Genomic DNA, 26,582 nt, shown 5'->3' with positions numbered 1-26,582 from the left:
CAGGTAGTTGGGTTGAAAGAGGGAGATGTAGAGGACAGGGGGGGTATGGAGACGGATGATCCGCTGTGGTAACCGATAATGGGAGCAGCCGAAAGAAGAAGACAGTTGTATAAAATGTCTTTGGAGATGGTAGAATTATATTTTTTCTTCACTTGAACTAGAAGACCCAAACCGGTTCCAGCATGGCAATGCCCCTGTACACAAAGCCCTCTAATGTCCCAAACAGCTCTATGAAGATATGGTTTTATTAGCGACCTACCGTTTTTGCTGATTAATCGGCACAGATAGTTGATTTTTAAAACTATCTGCAAAAATCCCTACCGATAGTTTTTCCGGGTCGCGTCCATGGCTGGACTGGCTGAGAAGGTAACTTCTAGAAGCAAACTACTGAAACCACTTGCTGTTTGTAATAATTAATACTATAATTCATTCAAATGTATTATATTTAGCACATTTTCATGATTGAGTACGGTTTTATGTTTGGAATAATGTTCTGTACTATTTTACACTGAGTGTTTGACTAATTGGTTGATTAATCATTTATCGGCAAGTGCGATCCAACCTAGCTCTCACTATCGTTAAATCCACTACCGGCCAACCTCTATTTTACATAGATTCACATACACTATATGTAAAAAAAAAAGTATTATGATACCTGACTCTTCCAGCCATATGTTTTTCAAACTGTTTCTACAAATGCAATTGTTCAAGATGTTTTTGGATAAAGACGCATTAAAATCTCCCTTTATTTGAAATTCGATAAGGACGTTGTTTACATGGGTTGAATCCTAAGTGCCCCGCTACAAAACTCTGATCTCAACACTAGTAAACATTTTTGAGTTAAATTGGAACTCTGATTGCACCCAAAGCCTCCTTACCCTACATAAATACTTGATTTTACTAACAACCTTTTGGCTGAATGAGCACAAATCTCCACAATCAAACTCTAAAAATTAGTGCAACATCATCCCAAAAGAGTGACTTTTTTGACAGCACTTTTCAATAAAGGCTAAATGTGGAATGGAATGTTCAAAAAAACACCAATCTTATGGACTGGTGTTTATCATTTCAGGTCTGAAGAAGTTAAACATTTCAAAGTGTACAGTAACTCTTATCAAGTCATGGCACACTACCATCATGTTGATTATTCCTGCAACAAGGTCCTGTTGTATTTCATTCCTTGCAGTAGTAAGCAATTACTGTAATCACTGTCATGATGGCACATAAACAAGCGAAATACCAGCATTAATCGGCAGGCTTGTGGCACGATCACAAGACCAGTCACAAGACAGTATTCATATAGGCAAACTGGATTTTGGAAACAGTTATTGAAATTATAGAAACAGTCGAGTTCAAGGTCATTTTAACATTCAATTTACATTAGATTCTGTTGTATGTTCTTCGTATTTATATATATGATGTGGATACTAACAATTTGGTATTAGATCTGAGGTAATAAATAGTACGAGGTTGACAATTTGTGACATTACAAAATGGTGACAACTGAATATGGCACTAGACATAGCTCTAGCCTATATTTGTTGGTTACACTATGAGTGTAATTAGATGAGTAAAGAAATGAAAAGTGTAGGAAAAATAATTAGCAAATCCCAATTTGTACCATTGAGTACAATTTCTTTTTTTGACATAAAAAGTATCCATTTGTGGTTATATTTAGTATTGTGCAACAGTAAAAAAAAAGTCATTTTCCTGAATTTTTTATTGCAATTGATATCTTGAAATTCAATAGTTCTCTTGAATAAGACAGAAATCTTACGTTTTTCACATGACCAAAAAATCTGACCTATCAGATAGAGAGACACAATAGTAGTATTGTATAAATGATACCTGAAACATACCTCCCAATGTATTAACCAAATAGATACTAAAGTACTCATTTATTTAAAATTATAAATGTATAATACTCATATAAAAGAGTATAAAATATATAATAATCTTATATAAACTTAAATAAAATACAATTACGATTATACAGCAATATACCAACTTCTGCTAATGAAACGCCATGCCGAATAAAATAAAAGATAAACAAGACTAATGCTCCTCTGTCGTTACAAGCTTTCTATTCATGCTGCAATCAGTTCTCACTTTCTAGGTCCTGATTTTGTGTGAAGACAATGCAAAAGTCAAGTCACCGTTCTCAAGTTCCCCTTCCTGCCTTTAGCATTTGTTTTAAACCAGAGAATATCTGGTTCGGCAAATACAAATGCTAAAGTCACTTGAGAACTTGAAAACTAAATGAAACCTACCTCCCATTTTATCCAAACCCCTTCGGGATTTTTTTTTTTTTTTTATGTCTGAATGATCAGTCATTCAAAAACAAATCCTGGGCAAAGGTTCACCTTTTTACATTCTCAAAGCTTTTGTATGTGTGCCATCACATTCTTTCTGAAAAATGTAGGCACCGGATTGATGCCAATGCCGTACTGGGTATCAGAGATCTTAAAAAAGATAAATAAATAAATCAATCTTTTCCTCAGGGTTTAGATTTTCCACCAAAGATCGCTAAATCATAAGTTTAACACTGGAACTAACATTTGTACAGTTTTACTGTTTCATGAGTAGCTGGGCAGTATTATTCAAAACTGGACTAGATGCAGTAATATAATTATTACTGGTATATGTTCTTGATGGTAATTCAGAAAGTTCAAAATGCATTTTATTAGATAGACTAATAATTCACACTCTCTCTGCCTCCCCAGAATATAAATGCCACTTCTGTATACATGTTGCAAAAAGGAAAGTCTAATTTGTATTAAATATGGAATGAACAAAGATGGACGCCAACTGTTTATTTCAAGTTATTTCAGACAAACTGTCAATTTTTTAAAACCCATTTGAATTGTAAATTAAATTTTACTGCACATACAGTATATGCAATAGTATTACACTTTTTAGTAAATTTAAATCCTTTATTCTATTTTATTCTGTCCATTTTTCTATTCCATCATATAACGAGGACTAGGCATTAAAACATTTCCCTGCATGCTATTCTGTGTCTGGTTATGTAAGTGATTTACTGTAATTCTTACAATAACAGGAAGTTACTGTAAAAGTCTAATTTTTGTATTGTGTATGTAGTGTGAAGGGAATATTTTGCATGACAAGCATGCACACATTGTACAGACACTCCCATCTGTGTGTTTTATCTATCCAATGATCATAGAGCACTGAATACTTTATAAGCATTGCTGACTTCACAAAAACAACCCATAAAGGGACTTGGTATATTTATAATTATTTCACTCAAAGACCCTGTTAACAAAATTCCACAATAAATGCATATGCAAATTTTCACAACTTCTCAACCTTTGTGTTTGTGTTTTCTTCTAATAAAGTCCTACCATGATAAACCCTATCCAAAACATAACACTTCTTGTGGTCAAGATGGAAAACAGAACATTGTAGTGATTGTCTAAAGGCTTCGAATTATATAATAAAAGGCAGATTCACATGCAGAGGCTTTGAAAAACAGATGGAGCTTTTTAATCTGACGGCCTCCAATAAAGGCAGAATATGTTGTCATGAGCACGGGCCTCTACAGCTCAGCAGCGCTGCAATTTCCTGATGTGTGACTCAGAATCTATTATGCAAAGTAAATGCAGAGTTGCTGCAGACGGAGAGATAAAAAGAAAAAGAAAAAAAAACAAGGAGTATTTAAGAAAGGAGGACATCAAAACCTTTGATTGAAAATTTGTGTGAGACTGGATGCAAGTAAAATTTTAAGCTTTTAGGGTTGCAGAAGTGAAGGGGCTTCTCCAGAATATAATATGCTTTATTCTCTGGTGTAAATTTATATCTACGATGACTCACCTTAAATTAACATATAATCATTTAACTGTCATTTCAATGGAAACTGGGTAAAATTAATTTGTCAAATATATATAAAAAAGGAATCTAAATAGACATATAAAAAAAAGAAAAAAGAAAGAAACAGCGCTACAGTGCCTCAGCTGCATTACTGGATTTACTCAGGAGGACTCCTGTATATTCATGATTTTGTCGCTTTCACCTCTCTGTGAGTATTGTTTTTTTTAATAAAGCATTGTGTCAGTCACCAAACGTAAACATGCGTTGGAACTTGTGCACGATTACGAGCATCAAAATGCTCAAATGTGTATGAAGACAATTAGTGTATTCAAGTTTTTGTAAATCTGTCTGGGATTTTTAAGTCAGAAACATTGCACACACTTAACTTATAAATTAACAATGAGGCCCAAAGTAAAGAATGTACAATATACTCTCTGTTATAATCCGATAAGTGTTCATAACATTGTGCAAATCTGGTGCACCTTTAGCCTTAAAAAAAAAACTAAATAATGTGCAACTTAGCATGTTGCATTTTTCAAGTAATGTCTAAACCTGTTAAACAGCAGCATTTGTCATCATGGCCTCTGCTGATTCTCAGCTACGCCGGCCAACCTGGCTTTTTGTCAAATTCATAAAAAAGAGATGCCACATAGTCTAGATAAAGTGTGGCTTCTACAGGACAGCGAGAGACCTGCGAGACCTTCACAATCAAAAATGAATAGATAAAAACCCCAGTTCACTCACGAAGCCACTGTCGCGCCATTATTGACTTGAATAAGTCATAACCTGGGTAGCAGACCTGCAACCGTGAGGCTTTCACTCCACTCAAGTGTACTCACAGGAAATGTCAGGACACTCAGAGAGAGAGAGAGAGAGAGAGAGAGAGAGAGAGAGAGAGAGAGAGAGAGAGAGAGAGAAAGATAGAAGGAGAGAGAGAGAGAGAGAGAGAGAAAGTGGCGACATGTCAGCTTTGAACACAGTGATACACTCACCGAACTGCTCTTGGGGTCGGTTGCTCCGACGCTGTCTCTTGCCAAAGCTACGATGACGTTACTCTTCTCTCCAGCCCAGTGCACAACCATCTGGTTATGAGAGTCATTCAGGTTGGCCTGTAAACAACAATCTGTCAGTATACAAAGCTATACAAACATATTAAAGTCAAACAGTTTATTAAAAAAAAAAAAAAACATAAGAAAAAGAATAAAATTGTGTGTGTGTGTATAAACATTTCAACTTATGAGGGCTTTATTCTCAACAAGCATGGGTAATAAAGGTGTATAGGTCAATATTTTTTATTGTTCTTACTGAAATATCTAGGGAGAATAATAAAGCACAGTTGCTGAAACAACATTATAAAAACCTGTGTATCACAGAGCTGAGAAAAAGTGCCTAAAAAGGACAGTATACAACCCTGAGTCACATTTTTGACTGTTCAGAAATGCAAACAAAGCGACATCCAGTGCTACACAATAAGATATTTGAGAAACAAACGAAGCACAAAGAGAGAGAGAGAGAGAGAGAGAGAGAGAGAGAGAGAGAGAGAGAAGAAAAAATAGGAAGCAAAAAAGAGCAGATTTTAAAATAAGCTATAAAGTAAATATGTTATGCTAATATAACTAACTATCTTTGTATTTGTCATTGCTGAATTCACACCTGAATGAAAAGATATACAGAGGGTAAAAAAACACACCAGGGCTTGATTGAGCGGAGAAAATGTATACTGTATACAAATTTGTAGTATTTTTTGGTAGCTATCTGGTGTATGGAGCTAATGCAATGGACAGTGTTTTTCACTTTTGTGCCCAGTGGGCCAAGTACATGGGGCCATGCCCCTGGTAAAGCACCAAGTAAGAAAATCAAGAAAAAGATGAAGAAACATGCTAATCATTAAGTCAATAAAGCTGGAAGATGAACGATTTTTCTGTAATACGTAACTCTCTGGCTGCAAGCTTCAGAATCTTGAAGCCTACAATCTGATTGGCTCTCTACCATTCAATCTGTTTGTTTTTCTGAGAGAAAATGTCTGTCAAATTCATTTTTTTCTTTGAAATTATAACATTTTCAGTCATGTTTATCGAAGAAATGTAATTGTATTCTGTAAAAAAAAAAAAACTACCAGATGTAAAGTTTGACTATTGATCAGTGATGGATAATAAATATGTACGGTATCTATTGTGCCAGTAATTCGTGTTTGCAGCTGGCTTTGTCAAAACTAGCAGAATAGTGTTCAATATTGCTTGCATGCTAATCAGTCAGATTTGCTAATTAGATATTTCCTGGTAGCATGAAATAAGCTAGAATACTCTCAGCTTGTTCTTTTCCTTCTCGCATCAAAAAATCATTAAGTATTTATAGCGTGTGGGTTGTTTTTTTTGTTGGCAAATCTTGCCAAGTAGAATGAAATGAGTTGAAGTTAAAGTTAGCTCCTGAACTAGCCACACTGTGGATTCCAGGAGGCAGGGTTTCATGTACAAGCGCAAACAAATGATGCTAATGCTTGTTTTTTTTAACCACATAACTGCTAGAGCTGCTCAGAAATTCTGTCTCTATTCTATCCCGGCTTTCACCTTTCACTATAACTAAACTACAACCGAAGAACACTATTATAAATGCTAAATCGAAAAAAAAAAACACATAAATCTTCTCCCAGCGGTTCTCCTCGTCACCTGCTGTGGCTGCTCCTGTTGCTGCAATGCAGGTGTGTATTTGATACATCAGACCCAAATCCATCCTTTCAGGCAACTTACTATAAGCGCTCACATTTCATACAGCACAAACAGGCCTTGGCCTAGACAAAACACACACGAGAAGGCACAACAAAACCCAAGTGGCATGGGAAAGACAGAAAAAGGGAGAGAGTAAAAATGTGTCAGCTTTTCAATTTGGAATTCTGAGCCGTGAAGCCTTTCTCATCTTTAATTCAGGACCCTGATGGGATGTGGGCTTTTCAGATGATGGCTCTTCTGATGCTCTATTAAAGTGAAATATTACAAACCACAGCATTTCCCTTTGAAGAGCACAAGCTTACTTTTATATATATATATATCCTATTTTCAATGCAGATTTGAAAAAATATCATGGTTTTAATGGCAAAGCAAAATAAGGTTATTATTAAGGCCTTTTAAATATTCATTTGCATCAAGGAAGCAAACATATTTCACGGCGTTAGAAGATATCTAGGAAAGGAGTCAGGTGACGCCGAATCACATGACCCCACAGCTTTTCCTGTAACATCTAAACAGTGGCTCTGAATTGCTTTACATTATGAATGAAGCCCGTTTAGTGAGACGTAGAGCTGAAGTTACATTCATAAATCTCAACAATCCAGATATCTATTTTGACAGACATACTCTATGGAAATGCATCTTGATTGATTTCGAGCCTGTAAAACAACTCGACTTTACACATCATCCCTTAACACAACAAGGAAAACGAGCATCGAGACTTTTCTCTGTACTCACACTCAATGTAATTCTCCCCATTTTTCCAAACAGCTCAGTCACTGGCTATGTGCAGAATAAAACCGAAGACCCTTCTTTTCAACTAAGCACTTTCATGCCTATTAGATCATTTGTAAAGTAGAAACCAAAATGAAGTTCGCACTGTTTTGTTCCTACGTACCAATTTTATTCCACTGCATACAATTCAATGAACCAAAAAGTAAAAGGACTGACTGAAGGGTACATAGGAATGAAAACGCACTCAAACCTTCAATCGTTGTTCAGAAATATGATGTTGGGGAGAGGGAAAAAATTTTTTGGCAAAGATTGTAATGATACACTATACATGTGTAGTGAAATTAGGTCATAATTCACAACACGGGCTTCGCAATTGAATTCACAGACTTCCAAGAATGTTCATGTTTTATGACTGAAAAGCCTCCCGTACAAATACAATGCTATATGATGTCCTTCTGCTGTTTGTCTAAAATCTATTCATGTAAAAATTGCAAGGAAAAGGAAAAAACTGCAATCTATTTGAGAGTTGCCATATCTATGATAAATAAATACATTTAGAAAAAAACTAAGACTATTAAATAAACACTGTACCCTGAGGAAAATAAACCACAGAAACATACTGAGCTCTCTAGCAGTGGTCTGAGGAATTATACATTAAAATATCTAATATATAACATATAATATTAACATGGTTCTGATTAATAAGAGCTGGTTAATTAGGTTATAGTGCAGTTTGTGGAGGCACGTCCACCAATCAGCCATAACATTAAAACATATAATAACAAAAGATATAACATAGGTCACTCTTGTGCCATCACAACAGCTCTGACCCAGTCACAAGACCTCTGAAGGTGTGCTCCGTTATCTAGCACCAAGACATTACCAGCAGATCCTTTAAGTCCTGTAAGTTGCAAACTGGAGCCTCCATGGATTGGACTTGTTTGTCTAGCACATCCCATAGATGCTCAATCAGATTGGGACCTGAGGAATTGGGAGGTCAAGTCAACACATTGAAATTTCTGTCAGGTTCCTCAAACCATTCCTGAACATATTTTGCAGTGTACATAATTCTGCAGAGGGCATTGCACTGAAGGAGTGTACTTGTGTTTTTCTTGCTTCTAACACAACGTCAAGAATCTGCTGCCTAACAAATTTCCACCTGAAGGTTGTTTTAATGTTGTGGTTGATCCGTGTATGTATTACCAAAAATCTTTTTTCCATCACTGTAATCGTGTCAAAGATGCAGATGATTCGCAATAACGGCACCGCAGGAGAAACGATAACGTAACCGGCATGCTTTCGTCGTTTGAAAATTAAAGTACATGCTCTTCGAATTCTCTCTCATCATTCCAGATCTTGTGATCTGATCAGATCCAACTTTGCGAACGTGCTGCCAAGTTTTGTTTTGTTTTGAAAGAGAAGACAGTGTCTAGTGGCAAACCTTCAAAACAAATCATATTTTCTAAGCTTGTAGCGTCTGTGATGTAACTTTAAGGTTTTTTTGCAATTTCCTCAGAGCATTGTACAGTCTGACCTTGGGGTGAATTTGCTCAGGCTTCCACTACCAGGAAGATTAGAATAAAGAACTTAAATAGAGGGTGTACTTTCATTTTCACATGATTGTATTTAAACCATGGGAGGCACAGATCCTCTGAGACCTCTGACATTCAAACACAAAATCTGCATTCATGCTTAATTAATACGAGGGCGATTTTTACACAGAATTTTTGTATTGGCGATGAACCATGTCACAATGCATCGTTATACCCTTCGAAAATTACATAATTATCGAGCTTCAATTTTTTCAATTTCATCCACTATGCATCCACTATTCATCATATTTTTTTGCTTATTGCCCCAAATATCCAGAAAACTCATTTTTACATTAGCATTTTTTGAGAAGGATTGCATTTTTATTATTTTTTTTTACAACTTTATCCTTTCGCTTAGGTTGCATCTCATAAGTCAAGTTCAGCAGCACTACAAAAATAAATAAATAAATGTATAAATAAATATAAAATGACACCCACATCCCGAAATACGTGGCGTGTTTGGTTAATCGCTCCGGAACGTGATCGCTGCTTTCTCACCTGAACGAAAGAACAGCACTGAGGAAGAGACACGCAAGGTCTTGATTGAGAAAATGTAGCACACTGTATAAATGAATCTTATACAAACGCTAAAAAAACATTTATAATAATAATCCTTAGCTCAATAGTATTCTAAAACTCTAACCTCTTTATACAAGTGTAAGGAGTCTTTTTTATAATGGAGATTACGCAGCATTATGCAAAAGGACGTTTGCCAAATGCTGCAAATGTAAACACATCTATGTAACCCTACATTATTGCTTCATCAAATACTTTTCCCATCAAAGTCAAACTCAATTAATTTAATAATTCATCCGGAACTGCCTCTCCTCTTTTGAGCAAATGCAATCCTTTATCATGGCTCACCACTACTCAGCTATTCACACATTTCACACAAGGGCTTTAATTACCATAATTGAACACCAGTTGGCTTTCTCTACCGCCTCGTCCCCGCCATCTAGAAGCTGGAACATTCTTGCTGCTGAATAAGGGTACTTGTGCTCCAAGATGCGTAAATCACCGCTTTCTTCCTTCGCCATGGCCCACTGACGCTCGGGGAGGGAAAAGCCGCTTGTTGGCTGTAGTTCATGCGCTCTCAGACTCAACATTGCAGCGTGCAAGACAAATATTGTAGAGGTTTGCAACCTTGCAATCATCTCCTGGTGACGATATAATCCACGGATATGACCGAAAGATATTATTATTACTATGGACAGTCCGCTGAGGTCTTTTTTTTTCTGCAAATCTAGTACTATAGCAGTGTAAACACAGCTATGTGACCTTTTGCAATGTCGGAAGAAAAAAAAAAAAAAAAGGAAATGCATATGGAGGTTTACAATCTGTCATTTTGTAATATATTACTACCAGAGTGTGTGTGTGTGTGTGTGTGTGTGTGTGTGTGTGTGTGTGTGTGTGTGTGTGTGTGTAGGGGGGTGGGGGGTATCAGGAGGGACAGAATGAGTGCTGCTACAGCCAGTGCTGCAAGCATTAAGCCGATGGAGATGACATCATCTCTGCAGCACTGATACCATGGCCAGCAGTTCAATTTGCATGCAATCAACCATATACGTTAGTGAAGGCGCCCTATTAATAGCGTTCAACAATAACCCTGGTAAAATATGAACTGCTAGGACACTGAGGGTTTTTTGGGTTTTGTTTTTTTTATTAGATGTTGTTGAAACACATCACACGTGGCTTTATTGGTGCTGTCATGGCCAGGAAACGTCCTGTGCCTCAGAGCTACAAGGCTCATGATTTTGCTCTAGTGGTGACTCACTGACTTTCTTACTTTCTTTTTTTTTTCTTTATGTGATAAACTTGAAGTGAAAGCTGGTTGGTCTAGTCATGTGTAAAGACTGCATACTGTTCAGACCGGTTCGTTTCATATGCATTGTGTTTTTAACATGAATGCAATCGAATCTTTTTCATGTTTTTATTACAGGCCTTCACCCACTCACCATTCTGGGCAAATAAAACCTCATTTTCATCCACAATCTACACAAAGAGGCAAACGCAGCTTCTATTTATGGTTACGATCCTTATCCAGCCCTGTCACAGTTCCTGGAATAAGCAAAGCCCCTCAAGTGTTGGAGTGTACAAGCAGTGTTTATAATAAAGACGAGTATGAAAGACAAACTGTCTGAAATGTTTCCCAAAATACACAATATGGTCCTTTATTCTACACCGTTGACTGGTTCACGTCCCAACCCGCTCATTTTGCCGTTTTTTTTCTCTCTCTCCAAGAAGACACTGTCACATTAGTATTCATGACCCTTGCTGTGAATCTATTCTGCAGCCAAAATCAATACTATTTCCTTTATAAAAAGAGAGAGAGAGAGAGAGAGAGAGAGAGAGAGAGAAAAAGAGATAGATAGATGCATGCCAAGTTGCCCCCCCCAGCGAAATCTGGAATCTTCATGGGGCCTTCCAGGGGTTAAAAGTCTAAAAATGTAGCAAATGAGAAAGAAAAAAAACAACAGTGCAATTACCAAATGGGATTCCACTGAATTGCACTGGAAGAGTTCTGCAATAGGTCTTTAACACAAGTGCCTGAATTAAAAGCGTTCTTCTTTATGTCTTAATTCGCCTGAACGTTTCCCTCAAGAACATTCTGGTCTCGTTCAGTAACCCTTATTTATCAGGCGACTCGGCAGAAGAGATCGAAGATAAGTTGCGAAAAAGTTTAAACTCAAAGGGGATGTTCAGGTTTAGCTGCTTCTGCGAGAGTCAAAACAACGCTCTGGTGTTAACGCGTCATCTCTGATCGCAGGGATGCTTCGGAAATGAAACCACGAAACAGAAAGTGGGTTCTGAGCAACATACTTTTTTTTCTGCCAAATCAGACCTTAATTAATCTTTTCTGTCTAGTTGACTTTTTTTTTTTACATTGGAAAAAATCTGCATCTGTATCTATATGAGAAGGTACAGACTTTTTCCTACAAAGATGATAAAGGGAATAGAAAACGTTCTGGAAAATCTCAAGAAAAAAAAAAAAACAGCGAATAATACGAGCTCCATGCAGATCTCTGTGAGCACTTAATAAAGGATTTCCGTTGCACAGCAGTGAGAGTCTGTCAGCTGTTCTTTATGTTTACTGTTGCTAAAGCTGTTCTTCCTGTTTTACTGAAGGAAACGCACAGGTTTGGGTACGAGTTTACAGATAATCTCTCTCTCTCTCTCTCTCTCTCTCTGTACATCAAAACATTTCGCAATGCCAATCATGTGTCCAATTATCCAACTTAGATACACAAATACATTATACAGAGATCTTTTCTACCAAATCTCCCACACATCACGTGTTTATGAGTGAAAAACTTTTTCAAAATGGAAATCAAGAACCAAATAAACTTTTTTTACATTGAAACGTTTTAATATCTGTTGGTTGGAGCTGCTTTTGCGGCATTTCTGAAAAATGTACGCTTTACATTTAAGGCATTGTGGTAGACGCCCCCTAAATCCAGAGAGACTTACATCAATCTCATTCATACAACTGAGCAGCTTTGGAGTTAAGGGTCCTGCTCAGAGTAGCAGCTTGGTGTCCCTGGGATTTGAACTGATGACGTTCGGATCCAAGGTGGAACGCTTTAACCACTAAGTTACCACCTCCCCTTCAGGGAATTCAGACTTCTGAAGAAACAGAAAAAGAGACACAGCTTCCTCTTTCGGCTGTCACAAGTTGGCTATCTGCGAAATGACAAGGACAATGGAATCGACTGTGATACTAGTATCAACAATTTGAAAGCTGATCTCTCACGTTCAAGCCTCGCAGCCTCGTTTTTAACGAGACCTGTCGACTCTCGCCAACGTGGGCATCTATTGAGTTGTGGAAGAAAAAAAAGTTAATATGGCGACTAGAGTCATGCAGCATTGTGTGGAAACCAGAGTGAAAATAGAATTGCTGATGAAAAGAAGTGCAAACGTGAAACATTAAGAATTCATTCAGGAGCAAAAGCTTTTGCCCTGCTAAAGCTGCAAGTCATTTGCAAGAGAATTTCCAATTTACATGCGTTTATTTCTTTTATCCTGCATCATATAAAATTGTTATATAGCAGTGCACTACTATGGGAATTTTCTCCAAATGCATCTACGTATTCCTTTTGTTTATATTTTTTAATTACTATCAATGGATGGTTTTCATGAGGTATATAGTGTGTGTGTGTGTGTGTGTGTGTGTGTGTGGTGTTTTAACATCACAAGACAATCAGAAGCAATACTGAAAGAATTTTAAGACCTTGCAGCTGAACCACATTATTACCAGTGTAACCGGTTTGACTGGCTGTTTGTCCATTCAAGTCATCTTTAAGTCTAAAAGTTTAAGACTAAAAGTTTAAGACCATTTCACTAAACTAGATTTACTATAGCTGTACTGTGGATCACATTGGTTTATACTGAGCGGTGTGGGTATTTTCTGTCAAAGAATCGCATCGTTATGTTATTAAAAGCTAAATACATGAGTGAAATACAGATTTTTGGTTTATAACAAACCTTAGTAGGTTTGCTCCGGAAAACCACCTCGTCCTATGATGAAGCCTGTTTTCTACGCTCACCAATACCAATTACTGTGTTATGACTGTAAGTGTATGTTTTAATGGCTGCTTGGATGTGACTTGTGGGCTGCGGGAGCTTTTATGGTCGACCGTGCGGAAAGCGAGGTGTAAAAAGCCTGGGATCGGCTTCATGGGAACGATAATCCTCTCGCATATATTCTTGCAATACGTCTCAGACTTTTTTCTATACGGCTTGGAAGACATGACTGCGCCGGCTCAGACACACCACCCTTCCATTAAACCCTTAAACTCGTCCAGACTTACATTCCTCGTTTTTATACTCTATACATATCTATTCGTTTTTACTATAGCGACTGAATATTTCAAATACGTGGTTTAATCATTTTTTAAAGCTCAAAACTGAAGAACTAAACGAATAGGATGACGAAGAGGAAGAAGAAAAAGAAACTTGCAGTTCCTCTGATTCTGGCACTTACTTCAAACTACTGAATACTGACTACAACTGAAATGTTTTTGTTTAAATATCAATAGTTCTTGAACAATACTATTTTCCCCTACACTTTTTTGTCTGTGTAAATTCAGACTACATTTCCAATCGGTTCCACTTCAATTCCAACACAACTAAACATGAAAAACATCAAGGAACGTGAAAACACAGAAACTAGGGTTTGAACTTGAGCCTTCTATGCAATTGTGACAAGATTTGCAGGTTTTTTCCCCCAATTGTTTGCACAATCAAATTGGAACTTGAGACACAATCACCGAAACCTAACACTCATCCGAATGAATCCATGACTCGTGCCTGCAATGTTCTAAGCACAATTTATTCGTTACCTCCTTCAGTTCTTTATATAAGATACAACATTCAAAGATCAAGCTTTTTTTTTTTTTTTAAAAGCAACAACGGTCCCAATGGCAACACTTGTGTACACCTTTCCACAAGTGTAAACAATTGTTGTGGAAATGTCCATTAAAAGAATAGAGCTTTTGCACTACAGGCATGCTCTTCTATTTAAAAGAAAAATCGAGGTACAGTAAATTGTGAAGAAAGAGCTTAAGCTGAAGGAGTGAGAGTAAGAGGAGAACAGGGAAGAAATAGGACAGTTGGCTGAGATAAGTTTAGGCCTACACTGGTTGATGAGAGAGACTGGGCAGAAAGTTCAGTCTGACCCGAGTGGCTACGCGATTGCATCTATTATCTGTACATTAAGAAATGAGAACCAGTCAGTTACCTACTATCTACACTATGTTCAAAACAAAATCATGGTGCGATTCGAGTGAAACTCCTAGATAGTAAAAGAACAGTGTTGTGACTATGTGCAGATAAGTAGAATTCTGTGGATTTATTTTCATATCAGTACTGTACTTTTTATAAATACCACACCATATTAGCTGCTCTTAATTTAGTTTACAATATCATGTCCATTGCTGATGACCGGTAGCTTAAGGGCCAAAGGAATGGGACAATTAAAAAACGTCAGACCAACATGCCATTGTAAATGTCCCTCTACAACATAGAAGAAGTTTCACCATGTGTGCAGTCATTAGTCATCACTATGCTAACTTTGGTTCCTTAAACCCTGCCCTTCTTATCACATTCCTGAACACACGTCCTCCAGAGGGGTGGACCAAAAGGGCAGCCCAGGTACATTATCATCTAGGACAATATGAGATTCCACCAGTCAACAACAGGTTCATCAAACCTTGCATATTTTTTTGTTCTATACCCCTCTTCATATTACATATTCCTAAAGCTCACTGAGGAGCTTTTTGTGCATGGTGATAAAAGCACCTCCAGACCCTTGCACACACGCTTTTACTTCAGGCAATCGAGGACACATGCAGTTACAAGTGTGGGCTTTCGGTGGCTGAAATCATTCGTCCTGGACATTCTTTTTTAACTGTTTAGTCGTGTGAGGTAGATTAAATGCTAATGTCCAGACCACAGCATCGAATCTTGTTTTTGTTTTTTTTCATGTTTATGTTCACTTTATTTTGCTGAGTCCTGTAAATACTCTGCAGCAAAATGCAGCATTCTTTATAATTACATTGCATTTGTGTCTCTTTATTTATGTATGTCTGATTAGGTATACATTACTGTAACAATAATTTACAACCTGCAACAGTATAACACTGATCATGCAAAATGCATAAACCCACTAATGGGACATTATATATTATGTGTGTGTGTGTGTGTGTGTGTGTGTGTGTGTATATATATATATATATATATATATATATATATATATATATATATATATATATATACATATATAGCAGGTTTGAAATGAGTACATCAGTGTGTTGTTGGCTGGTCGACAGATCTATTTAGATGCAGAAAAAGAAAAAAAAAAGATGCAGATTTTGCTATTGACAGAGTTTTGCTTTTCCAGTCTTGGGACAACGGGCCAAAGATTCAGCAAGTGTTTGTAAACAATTGTGGGAAAGAAGAAAAAAAAAAACCTTCCTATAAACTCGCCTTGTGTGTAATAATTTCCCAGCCTGGTTTTAAAACCTTACACCCAATACCAGTGCTGCAGTGTTGGTAAAACTGCCCAGGTGTGCAATAAAAGCAAAAACAAATAAATAATTAAAAAGGAAAAAAAGAAAAGAAAACAAACAAACAAACAAACACACACACACACACACACACACACACACACACACACACACACACACACACACACACCTCACTCCGTTCCACAGAATAGCAACAGGTTAATAATAAAAGCATGAGCGATCACTCGAGCTACATCACTTTAATGAATCCCACTAATGATCTACTGTAGCCTGATGTAGTGGTTTACCACTGGGTGCAAAACAAACTCCTCATGGTGCAGTGGCTCTGACCTTAAAATCCACTTACATATTATTATACCATCATATATATATATATATATATATATATATATATATATATATATATAGAGAGAGAGAGAGAGAGAGAGAGAGAGAGAGAGAGATTTATTATTATTATACTTGATCAGTTACATTTTTATTTCTCTACATTGCAGGTGACATGATTTTCTTTTCCTGATCTGATAAAAAATCAATCCCTAGTGGATTCTATTAATCTGATCTTTAAAATAAGTGATTAGATCTGACAGGGTGAGTGTCTGATGGAAAGCCACTGGAGAGGAACACAAACAGGTCCCAGTAGACCCCATGCAGGAGAAAGGTGAACTCAGGTTGGAAAAGGTACAGCTTCCAGAAGCAGCCAGTGATTGATTATTGATGCAGGAGCTCCAGATCTCTGGTTCTCGCCCCCCTGTTTCCGGATCGTGCACGGATGAAAAAGGGGAAACTTGTCTTACCCGTCCGTAAACGTTTGGCACGGCGGTGTCGGCGCTACTCCTCCGAGCGCGGTGTCGGTGTTGGCTGGCGCTGTGCTGCTCCGCGCCTCGCTCCCGGAGCTCATCGGGCGCACTGATCAGGGAAAAGCCTCGGTCCTGCGGCAGCATGAATCGGTTGTCCCGGTGAAGCCGGAGCGTGGAGCAAAACGAGCCGGGGACGAGCCATAACATCACAAACACGGCGCAACGACCCACAGCGAGCATCTTACCCGTCTGCCTGGCCGCCATGTTTGTTTGTGTGTGCGCTCGAGCCGCCGCGAGAGTGTGTGTGTGTGTGTGTGTGTGCTTGTGTATGCGTGTGTCGCGCGAGTGTGTGTGTGTGTGCGCGCGCGCGCGCGCGTGCGTGTGAGAGAGAGAGCGCCTCGAGCGGCAGGTCCCCACTGATAACACACAACACCTTTGTGTGGGGCATTTTGTCTCCAGACAGACATACATATAGACAGATTAACACATAGATACATAGTCACAGACAGATATTCACAGACAGATCAACATATAGACACAGACAGCTAGTCAGAGACAGACACATAGACATATAGATATATACATATAGTCACTGACAGACAGACAAATATAGATATATACACAGACAGATCAGCATATAGACACATACAGTCACTGACAGACATAGTTATAGAGTCACAGACAGACACATAAAGAGATATACACAGACAGATCAGCATATAGACACAGGCAGATAGTCACAGACAGACACATATAGATATAAGTACACTTCAAGTCTCTTCTCTGTTCTGGCACCGAGGTGGTGGAATGAACTTCCCCTAGATATTCCCAAATAGCCACTGACAGACATAGCCAGACAGGCAGACACATAGATAGTCAAAGACAGACAAACACATTCACACATAAACAGACTGGCACATACAGACAAATAAACAAACACAGACTGTGACAGACAGATAGACATATTGAGATATATGCATACACATATATAGATATATAGACAGACAGTCACAAATGGACGGACACATTCAAACAAACATATTGGCACATAGACACAGTCACAGGCATATAGACAGACAGACACGTAGACAGATAGTCACAGACAGACAGATAAATAGGCAGACAAACACATTCATACATCAACAGATTGGCACATAGACACACACATAGACAAACAAACAAACAGACAGACTGAGAGACATAGACAGATAGACACATATACAGACAAACAGACAGGCACAGACAGGCAGACATAGATAGATAGTCACAGACAGACAGATACATAAGCAGATAGACAGACTGATATCCACATAGACACAGACTTCAGTAGATTTCAACAGATTTCAGCAGTTTACAGGTCTATTGGTCAAGCCTTTAACTGGATATCTTGAAATATACTGGATTAACATCAGAGGATTTAACATAGACAGAAACAAAGAATTAAGTATTTTTGACCTTTTTTTTGTCTAAAAAAACAACAACAAAAAATAAAAGTAATAAAATTAATGTTTGACCTGAGAAAAGAATCAATGAGAAAAGAAACATCAGGTGTCAGGTATCAGATACTAGTCTGGTATCAGTGTCGATTCCAACACACAAAGAATTTACTATAAGTAAAAAAAAAAGTTAGCTAATTAAAATTTGCTTTGATTTATGATGTAGCAACACTGTAAATAAATTATCATTTTTAATTTGCATTTAAATAGTATATCCATTTTTTCATCTTCACTAAGGTCAGGGACATTGTGGATTTAAAAGCTATCACAGGAACAATGCCCGTAAGGAACACAAATTCATATCTGAGGCATTTTACTGTAGGCTATCCACCTACTCTAAAGTTTTTGAGAGGTAGGAGGAAACCAGAGAACCCTGCGGAACCCCAAATAATAAATTGAGGAGCTCAAATTAACCATTTTTTCTACATTCCTTCCTTAACATTTCTTTAATCACCATGAAGCAGGATGGGTTTTTTTGTATTTTCTTTAGTCTAGTTTTATCATTTCAATCTGCTTTTGTCAACATTGCTGAGCTCCTCATCACCGCAAAATGTCAGTTCCACCAAATGACCCCCCAAAAAAAAAGAGGTGACCAATGAGCAGAGATCATTAGCATACAAAATTACCACCCATCCGAAAGCTTAATTAAGGGTGAATTTTATTGCACTCTTCACAGATGTCTTTTAAAGAGCATGGGGAACTGTGTTAAATTATGCAAGATAATGTCTCCTTTAAAAACCATTTCAGCATAAGGCAGGAAAAGCACGAGCAGACTCACTACTCATCTTCGGAGCGTTTTTTTTTTTAAACACCACGGTTGGAAAAAAGCAAATGTAATAAAAAAAATAAAAGCTCACAAATAGTATGAAACAGAGCAATCTATGATGATGCAGATATGATGCAAATAATGCTATATTAAGGCAATGAAAAGAACACCATTTTCTCAGTGCATTAGATGTGACAATGATGTGGTCATGTTATGCTTTGTGTGGCGTTATAGTGACATGGTTGTGACCACTTTTATACAGAAACGTTTTATCACAAGATAAAAAAAAAGTAAAGAAAGGGGATACGTGGACACCATGCACTAATCTAGATCTGAATGACTTGGCTCTAATTAACTCCTTAGTCAAGTCAAGTCAAGTCAAGTCAAGTCAAGAAGCTTTCATTGTCATGTTTACCATATATAACTGATGCAGTACACAGTGAAACGAGACAACGTTCCTCCAGAACCCTGGTGCTACATTCAACAACATAGAGCTACAACACACAACATAAAGCTACATAACAGAACACAGAGCTAAGGACTAAAGTAAGTGTCCTTGCCACATAAAGTGCATTGTGTGCAAGCTAGTGCAAACAGTGCAGACGGAAAAAAACAGTGCAGACAGACAACACAAGACAGTGTGGGACAGAGAGACAAAACAAAAAATAGCGCAGACCAGTAAATCTACTGTATAGTATTGTATATTATTATTATTATCTGTTCAGGTGGCTTAGTGGCATCACATCTCCATGGTCAACAATTCAATCCTGAGTTTCTTGTTTGTGTAGAATTGATTATTTCCCCTCTCAGTTTCCATGTGAGTTTCCTTTTACCTCCCAAAAATATGTAAAAAGTATATGTGTGTGTGTGAAGTGCATGTTGTGTGAATGGTGTCCTCTTATGGGCACCCATCTGGAGGGTATCCCTATCAGTGTTCTTCAATGTTTTAGATCCACCTCAAGCATTTTACCACAAAAAATAAGTGCTTGCGTGTGTATATATTAATTCCTTTTTGATGACCCCACTGTCAATAATCCAGCTGTGTAATACACACTATACAGTTAACACTGTTTTACACTGTGTTTAATCATGTCCTGATATTGCACCACAGAACAGTTTATATAAAGATTAATATCAGTACAATATATGGAGATAAATGTGTACACACCTAACCATAAGATTCCAAGTCATCCCAAAGGTGTTCAACAGGGTTAAGGACAGAGATCTAAAGCAGGCCACTGAAGATCTTCCACTCTAAGATGGCTTTGTTCAAGGGTCACTGTCCATTTAGTATATGTGAGTACTATGTTAGTAATAAAAACTCATGTGATGTATCATCACAGCACTCATAAGGCTTAAAAGTTTTTAGTATCTGAATGTTTAAGTTCTAAGATGTTGACAGGCATAAAGGAACAGCTTGGGCCATTTAAACATTTCAGTAGTGAGGCCCTGAACAGCAATTGTCTTTTTCAGTTAGATTGTTTGTGACATGCTACTGCTACTACTGCTATAACAAATGTCTAAACCACAATCTAAGAACAAACTAATAATCTTGTCTGGTCTAAATGCTTATGAGGTAATGGGATGCAAAATCACTGAGACTTTCTTAAGTTGGTGTGAAATAGTATTGTGGTGATTTTCAGCTAAGCTATTACTGCTGTTACTGTATTATATTTGATCAAATGTTTTAAGATATTTTCTCCTTGTCTGCAATCTGCTGTCATTACAGCATCAATTAAATTATTACTTTATTAAATAAAATCTAATATATGATTTATAAGAAAAATACAGCACTGTTGTTATTTGCACGATGCTAAATACTAGCATTATGTTTCAAAAGATGGCATGATTTGCTCATATAGTGGTAAGCAGGTATATGTTTTTAAGAAAATATTTAACTGTTTGAAACGATCTGAAGAGCTGTAAATTAATTTTGAAAGTCAAAAGCGTAATGTTTTTATAAGTATTTTGGGGACTGGTGGCTAAGGCCATTAAAACTATGGTTAACAGCGCCCCCAAACGACCATTTTAGTACAGTACGTGGAAAGCACTCGTAAGATGTTTATTAATCCATTTGGCATTTTTGTACAAAAAAGATTTGTTTAAGATTTTGTTACATTTTTGTCCTGAATTAGTTTTTTGCTTGTTTTTTTTTAGCTTTGCTACTAAAAAGACCTGTTGAGTACAGATGTTGATGATGTATTATGAAATACATGGACAAGACACATGACACATTTCCAGCAATGTGTTTTTTTTCCCAAAATGTAACCACTAAATGTCTCTGGATGTGGTAGCACTGAATTTTCCCTTCACTTAAACTAAGGTACCCAAACCTGTTCTAGCATGACTATGCCACTGTTTACATCGCCAGCTCCATGAAAATCTGCTTTACATGGGTTGGAGTGGAAGATCTTGAGTGGAGAACAAATCTCCACAAACACATTTCAAAATCTAGTGGAACATCTTCCCAGGAAACTGTAGGTTATATTAAGAGCAAATATGAGGACTTAATGTGGTCAGGTGTCCACAAACATTTTTCCATCCTCCTTGACTGTTTTTTCAAAGCCCTGATTTTGAACCTGAGAAATGCAAATATTACTAAAGTAAAAGTAAAAGTGCACCCTTTAAACCTTTACTTGAGTAAGTCAAGTTTTTGCCTTCAGATGTACTTAAGCATCCAAAGTACTATGATTTATTATGGTTATAATGTTCCTAATATCATTTTTATCGCAAGACTCAGCAAACCGATCTATTAATAGAATTATCATTGGGATTGCTAAATCCGACATTACGTAAATATACGTAAATGACGTAAATATATATGTCAAATGCAATGCAAAGTAATGTTAGGTAAAAATCGTTAATTTTTTAATTTAAATTTAAATAAAACGGCAGTTATATGTTTGGAAGCCAAAAGAGTCGGTTCTTGTCGGTGAATGAATCGACTCACTGAAAAGGGCTGGATACCTGCTCTGTTATATCACTGCTCTTCTACTTTTCTTTATTAGATTATAGAGATTTACAGTATAGGTAACAAATTAAAGACTCTCAATTCCTTGTTTTTGTCAGCATTTATTCGTTTACTCTAAATATATTTCATTTTGAGGTAAAGTTCGTATCGAGCTATCTACATTTCAGTATACAGTGTTGAGAACAAGAGTTAGCCAGTTAGCATGAAAAGTGTCCTTCAATTGATTAGCCACATAAAGTGTATTTATGTCTTTTATTTATTAATTTTCCACTGAAAGAACCATAGATTGTTAACTATTAATTCTGCATTATTTTCCATAATTATTTCTTATTATTTTTTCAGAAGAAATTTGCCAACCCTGTTGATTTGAAGAAGGTATATTTTTATATATTTATAATTATCAATATATATTTGGTAAACACTGATTATAATTCATATTACATCAGAGAATCCAAAATCTGTTCAGAGAAAAACAAAAGACAGAGGCCATCGTAATGCATTCTAGTATATCAGAATCCCATTTAGAAATAGGGCATTTTTTTGTGATATGTAATAAAGATTATACTTTATTTCTAAATCGCTTTGGAAATAAATCTTTGCCAAATATTGATACGTTTGTGGTTTTTTCCCCCTCGAACAGGACAATGAATGGTAAAGGATCTACTGCTAGTTGTTCCAGTGGCAACAATAAAGTGAGGATTCATTTACAAGCCAGCATTTCCACATTACCATCTACAGATCGTGGCATTTTTTCCAGAGCAAACGATGCCACGTGTTTGTAAATCATAAAATACAAAACCGACACTTTAAATGATGTATTGAAAATCTGACTGATGTGCTACAAAATGAATGTTTTTAATATATCACTATGATACTTTAATCATTAAATGAAAAATCATCACCTGTTTCAAATTGGAGAAATAATCTATAATCTATCAACAAGGTCCGAGGAGTAAGACATTATTTTTGAATGAAATAATATACAATTAAATTTAATCAATTATTCAAATAGATTTTTAACAATCTATTTGAATGCTTAAAGATCTACAATAAATAACTCATAACTACATTCTACTGTATAGTGTAATCAAAAATTTATGAATTCATTATTCAAAATAGATTTTTAATACAAAGTTTGTATACATAAATGTCTACAATAAATACTAATTTATTTATAAACAAATTTAACTACATTCCACTATGCCCGTGTACTGTGTTTGATGTAAAATATTTAATATGGCAAGAAGTTTGTGGAAGGTTGACTGACAAACCCATATGTGCTCCTTGCACAAAGTCTTCCCACAAGAGCGACACAATTCTTTTTAAACGCTGTACCATTAGATTCTCTTCACTAAAACAAATGAGTCCAAACATGTTCCTATTTATATTGCAATCTCAATTAAGACACATTAAGAAAAATAGGTTTCCAAGGTTGGAGTTGAAGAATTTACATGGACTGGGTTATGACCTCGCCCCCTCTGAGATCTTTTAGGATGAAATGCTGGTTAAGCCATACCTCCTTATCCTTACCTCGGTGCCTGACCTCATTAATGCACATTAGTCCATATATATATATATATAGGCAAAATAGTTTGAGTTACTGTTTGAGTTTATAGTTTATACTGTTTGAGTTTTATATATATATATATATATATACAGTACAGACCAAAAGTTTGGACACACCTTCTCATTCAAAGAGTTTTCTTTATTTTCATGACTATGAAAATTTTAGATTCACACTGAAGGCATCAAAACTATGAATTAACACATGTGGAATTATATATGGAATTATATACATAACAAAAAAGTGTGAAACAACTGAAAAATGTCATATTCTAGGTTCTTCAAAGTAGCCACCTTTTGCTTTGATTACTGCTTTGCACACTCTTGGCATTCTCTTGATGAGCTTCAAGAGGTAGTCACCTGAAATGGTCTTCCAACAGTCTTGAAGGAGTTCCCCGAGAGATGCTTGGCACTTGTTGGCCCTTTTGCCTTCACTCTGCGGTCCAGCTCACCCCTAAACCATCTCGATTGGGTTCAAGTCTGGTGACTGTGGAGGCCAGGTCATCTGGCGCAGCACCCCATCACTCTCCTTCTTGGTCAAATAGCCCTTGATGCCTTCAGTGTGACTCTACAATTTTCATAGTCATGAAAATAAAGAAAACTCAAGGAATACACTTCAGATTTACCATATCCAGGAATTATCAGGATAAAGACGCTCCTAAAGATGAATGAACTAATAAAAAAAAGAACAAACATTAACATAGTAATTATAAGCAATTAGCTAAGACCCCATACTCCAAACATTCAGATGAAATACTTTACCATGCTTCTTGTGAAAACTTGCCAGAGATGTTCTTCTCTAGTTCTATATTTCTTTATGACCTCGTGATCCAGTTTATCCCAGAGCAGTTCAAAAGGATTTAGGTGCGGTGACTGGGCAGGTCACCGCAAGTCATTGTCTTGTACGGTGAACGTTGAGGTCTGGAATGGTATCCTAGTTGGTTCAGTATTTTAGTCATGAGGGGAATGACATACCTACATGTATTTCATCCGTGTTTTAAAAAAAAAAAAAAAAGCTGTTATTTCAAAGTGTTGACCAGCACTGTGTAATGTGATGTTTTTATTTAGGCCGAAAACACAGGTGAATTTTGTGATGATTCTCCACCAAAGAAGATGAAGGCGTCTGGTGCTATCTCAGCCCCGGAGGATGGGGCTGGCGGGTTTAAAGCAGCATGGTCAGGTACGGTCACAATCAGCATTCCCTTCTTTCTGTTTTAATAGGAAGTATTTGCTACATTCTGAAAATCTGAAACATTCAGCCACGAATAGAACACACCGGCTCGAATGTATTACACTTCCACAATCTATAAACGTTTATTTGCATGTGCCTGTTTCTCCAGATGCTGTCAAAACATCAATCTCCTGTTCACAAAATACTCAGAGGTTCTGCGGTAGGTGCACAGACACGATCGGATTCTCCGTCCTCCCTAGTAAAACGAATCTATCATTTATAATTCAGTTATATTCATTTATAATAAAATATATAACAGCGGTTTGACCAGCAGTGGCCTGGGATTTTCACATTCATCACAACAGCTTTAGACTAAATTACATTGAGAGGCTTTTCACACATACAGTTTGTATATATGTAATGAATAATACACAGTCTGGAGTGTGTTCTTCAGATTCACTGTTTATTACTAAACGAAGTCAATCCATTCGAATGGATTATAACCGGATTTAATATTGTTTGACATCCGAGAGAAGTTATTTCCTGTTTCCATGTACTTATTTCCAGATAAACAGTCATTCCTCAGCCTGTCTGTCTCACACACACATTTTACAGAGAAATGGGGGGGCAATGAAAGTGCTTATAACTAAGAATCCTCCCATAAATATGAAATAAATCTCTACTAATATTAAACTTCAATTTATTTCCTTTGTTGAAAACGTTTTTAAATCATCGCCATAGTCTCTGTGCATATGAGCTGTTACTATAGAAACAATAGCAAACCCATAGTCCATTTTCCAGCAGCAACTTCCAGTGCTGCTTTATAAAAAAAAAAATGCACCTCTTTGACCAATCAGAAGCAGGCATTCGAGCTTATTGCAATATAATTATAATTAGCTGGTGATTTATCTACTAAGCAACCCATGTAAAAGCCAAAGCAGAGTTTACAAAACATATTCCCCATTCAGTGATGCATATATTTATTTTTTTCTCCTGCTTTTTACATGGGAAACAAGGTCACTGTGGTACACACACAATCGTTTTCTGCAGTATATCTTGCAGTTGCGACACCGTTTATCCCCACTGATGGTTTCTGTTGGTATTTAAACGTGTCTGCAGAGAGCGAGCAGCATTGGACGCTTCGCAGATTCAGGAGCTGACGAATATTCTGAACGAGGCCATGAGCTTGGAATCCGAACTTAGGGAGAAGAAGGAACAGCTGAGACAGGCGTTGGCTATGATTTCAGATAAACTACAGGGGTAGCCAACTGACAGATGTGTTATATGAAGGTATTGGAGCAATATTGGATGTTGCGTTTGTTTTTTGTTGTTATGGTGAATTTCTTTTGTAATTGATATGTTATGATATTTGTGTTAGGCTCCCTGTATTATATACTGGGAAATCATTTATTCCAGATGTTAAAAGGATGAATTTCTACAGTATAGACACATTTTGTTCAGCATGATACAACAGGTTGCGATAGCAGCAGTTTTGAGTTGATCGGAAATTCAGAATTGCTGATTTATATGATGAAGGTTTGGAGTTAATCGTTGTAACAAACTCTTTCTTTGCTCAATACTTTCTGGACATGGAGTGCTGTTTGTAAATCTTTGTGAGTGCAATACACAATGTTGTGCAGCAACTCAGGACTGTACTTTTAGTAGCTGAAGCATGAGGTTGGTTTTCACTGCACTTGACCAACTGAAGCCTTTGTGGTTCAAAGAACCTGGTTTGCAACATCATTTTTAACTCGCTGAATATAATAATATTATTATTGACAATTCATAGCAAATTATTTTGTCATGAGGGTCCACTTTATAAAGGATCTTCGATGGATAGCGGTGCGATCTGAACTTGTTTATATATCAAACAGTGTTGCGTAGATTTGGAGCTTAAAGAAGAAAATGCACA

The 26,582-nt window shown here is 36.9% G+C and overlaps 1 protein-coding gene and 1 long non-coding RNA gene across 2 annotated transcripts in view; one reads left to right on the top strand and one right to left on the bottom strand.

The window, feature by feature from the left end:
- The window catches only part of sorl1 (sortilin-related receptor, L(DLR class) A repeats containing), an 88,547-nt gene extending 71,505 nt beyond the window's left edge, over window positions 1-17,042 (bottom strand). The window contains 2 exon segments of the mRNA XM_046862745.1: window positions 4,824-4,940; window positions 16,701-17,042. Of these exon segments, the coding sequence (XP_046718701.1) occupies window positions 4,824-4,940; window positions 16,701-16,967 (384 nt within the window). The 5' untranslated portion in view covers window positions 16,968-17,042.
- A 4,854-nt stretch (window positions 17,043-21,896) lies between these two features.
- On the top strand, window positions 21,897-24,991 carry LOC124394520. Its single transcript, XR_006927510.1, has 5 exons — window positions 21,897-22,071; window positions 22,279-22,311; window positions 22,577-22,628; window positions 24,568-24,679; window positions 24,840-24,991. It is a non-coding gene; the product is annotated as an uncharacterized LOC124394520 (long non-coding RNA).
- Window positions 24,992-26,582: the final 1,591 nt, after the last annotated feature.

Source organism: Silurus meridionalis, chromosome 12, assembly GCF_014805685.1.
Source record: "Silurus meridionalis isolate SWU-2019-XX chromosome 12, ASM1480568v1, whole genome shotgun sequence".
Lineage (NCBI taxonomy): Eukaryota > Metazoa > Chordata > Actinopteri > Siluriformes > Siluridae > Silurus > Silurus meridionalis.
Note: the sequence above shows the minus strand (reverse complement) of the source record. Positions and strands in the feature narration are given on the sequence as shown.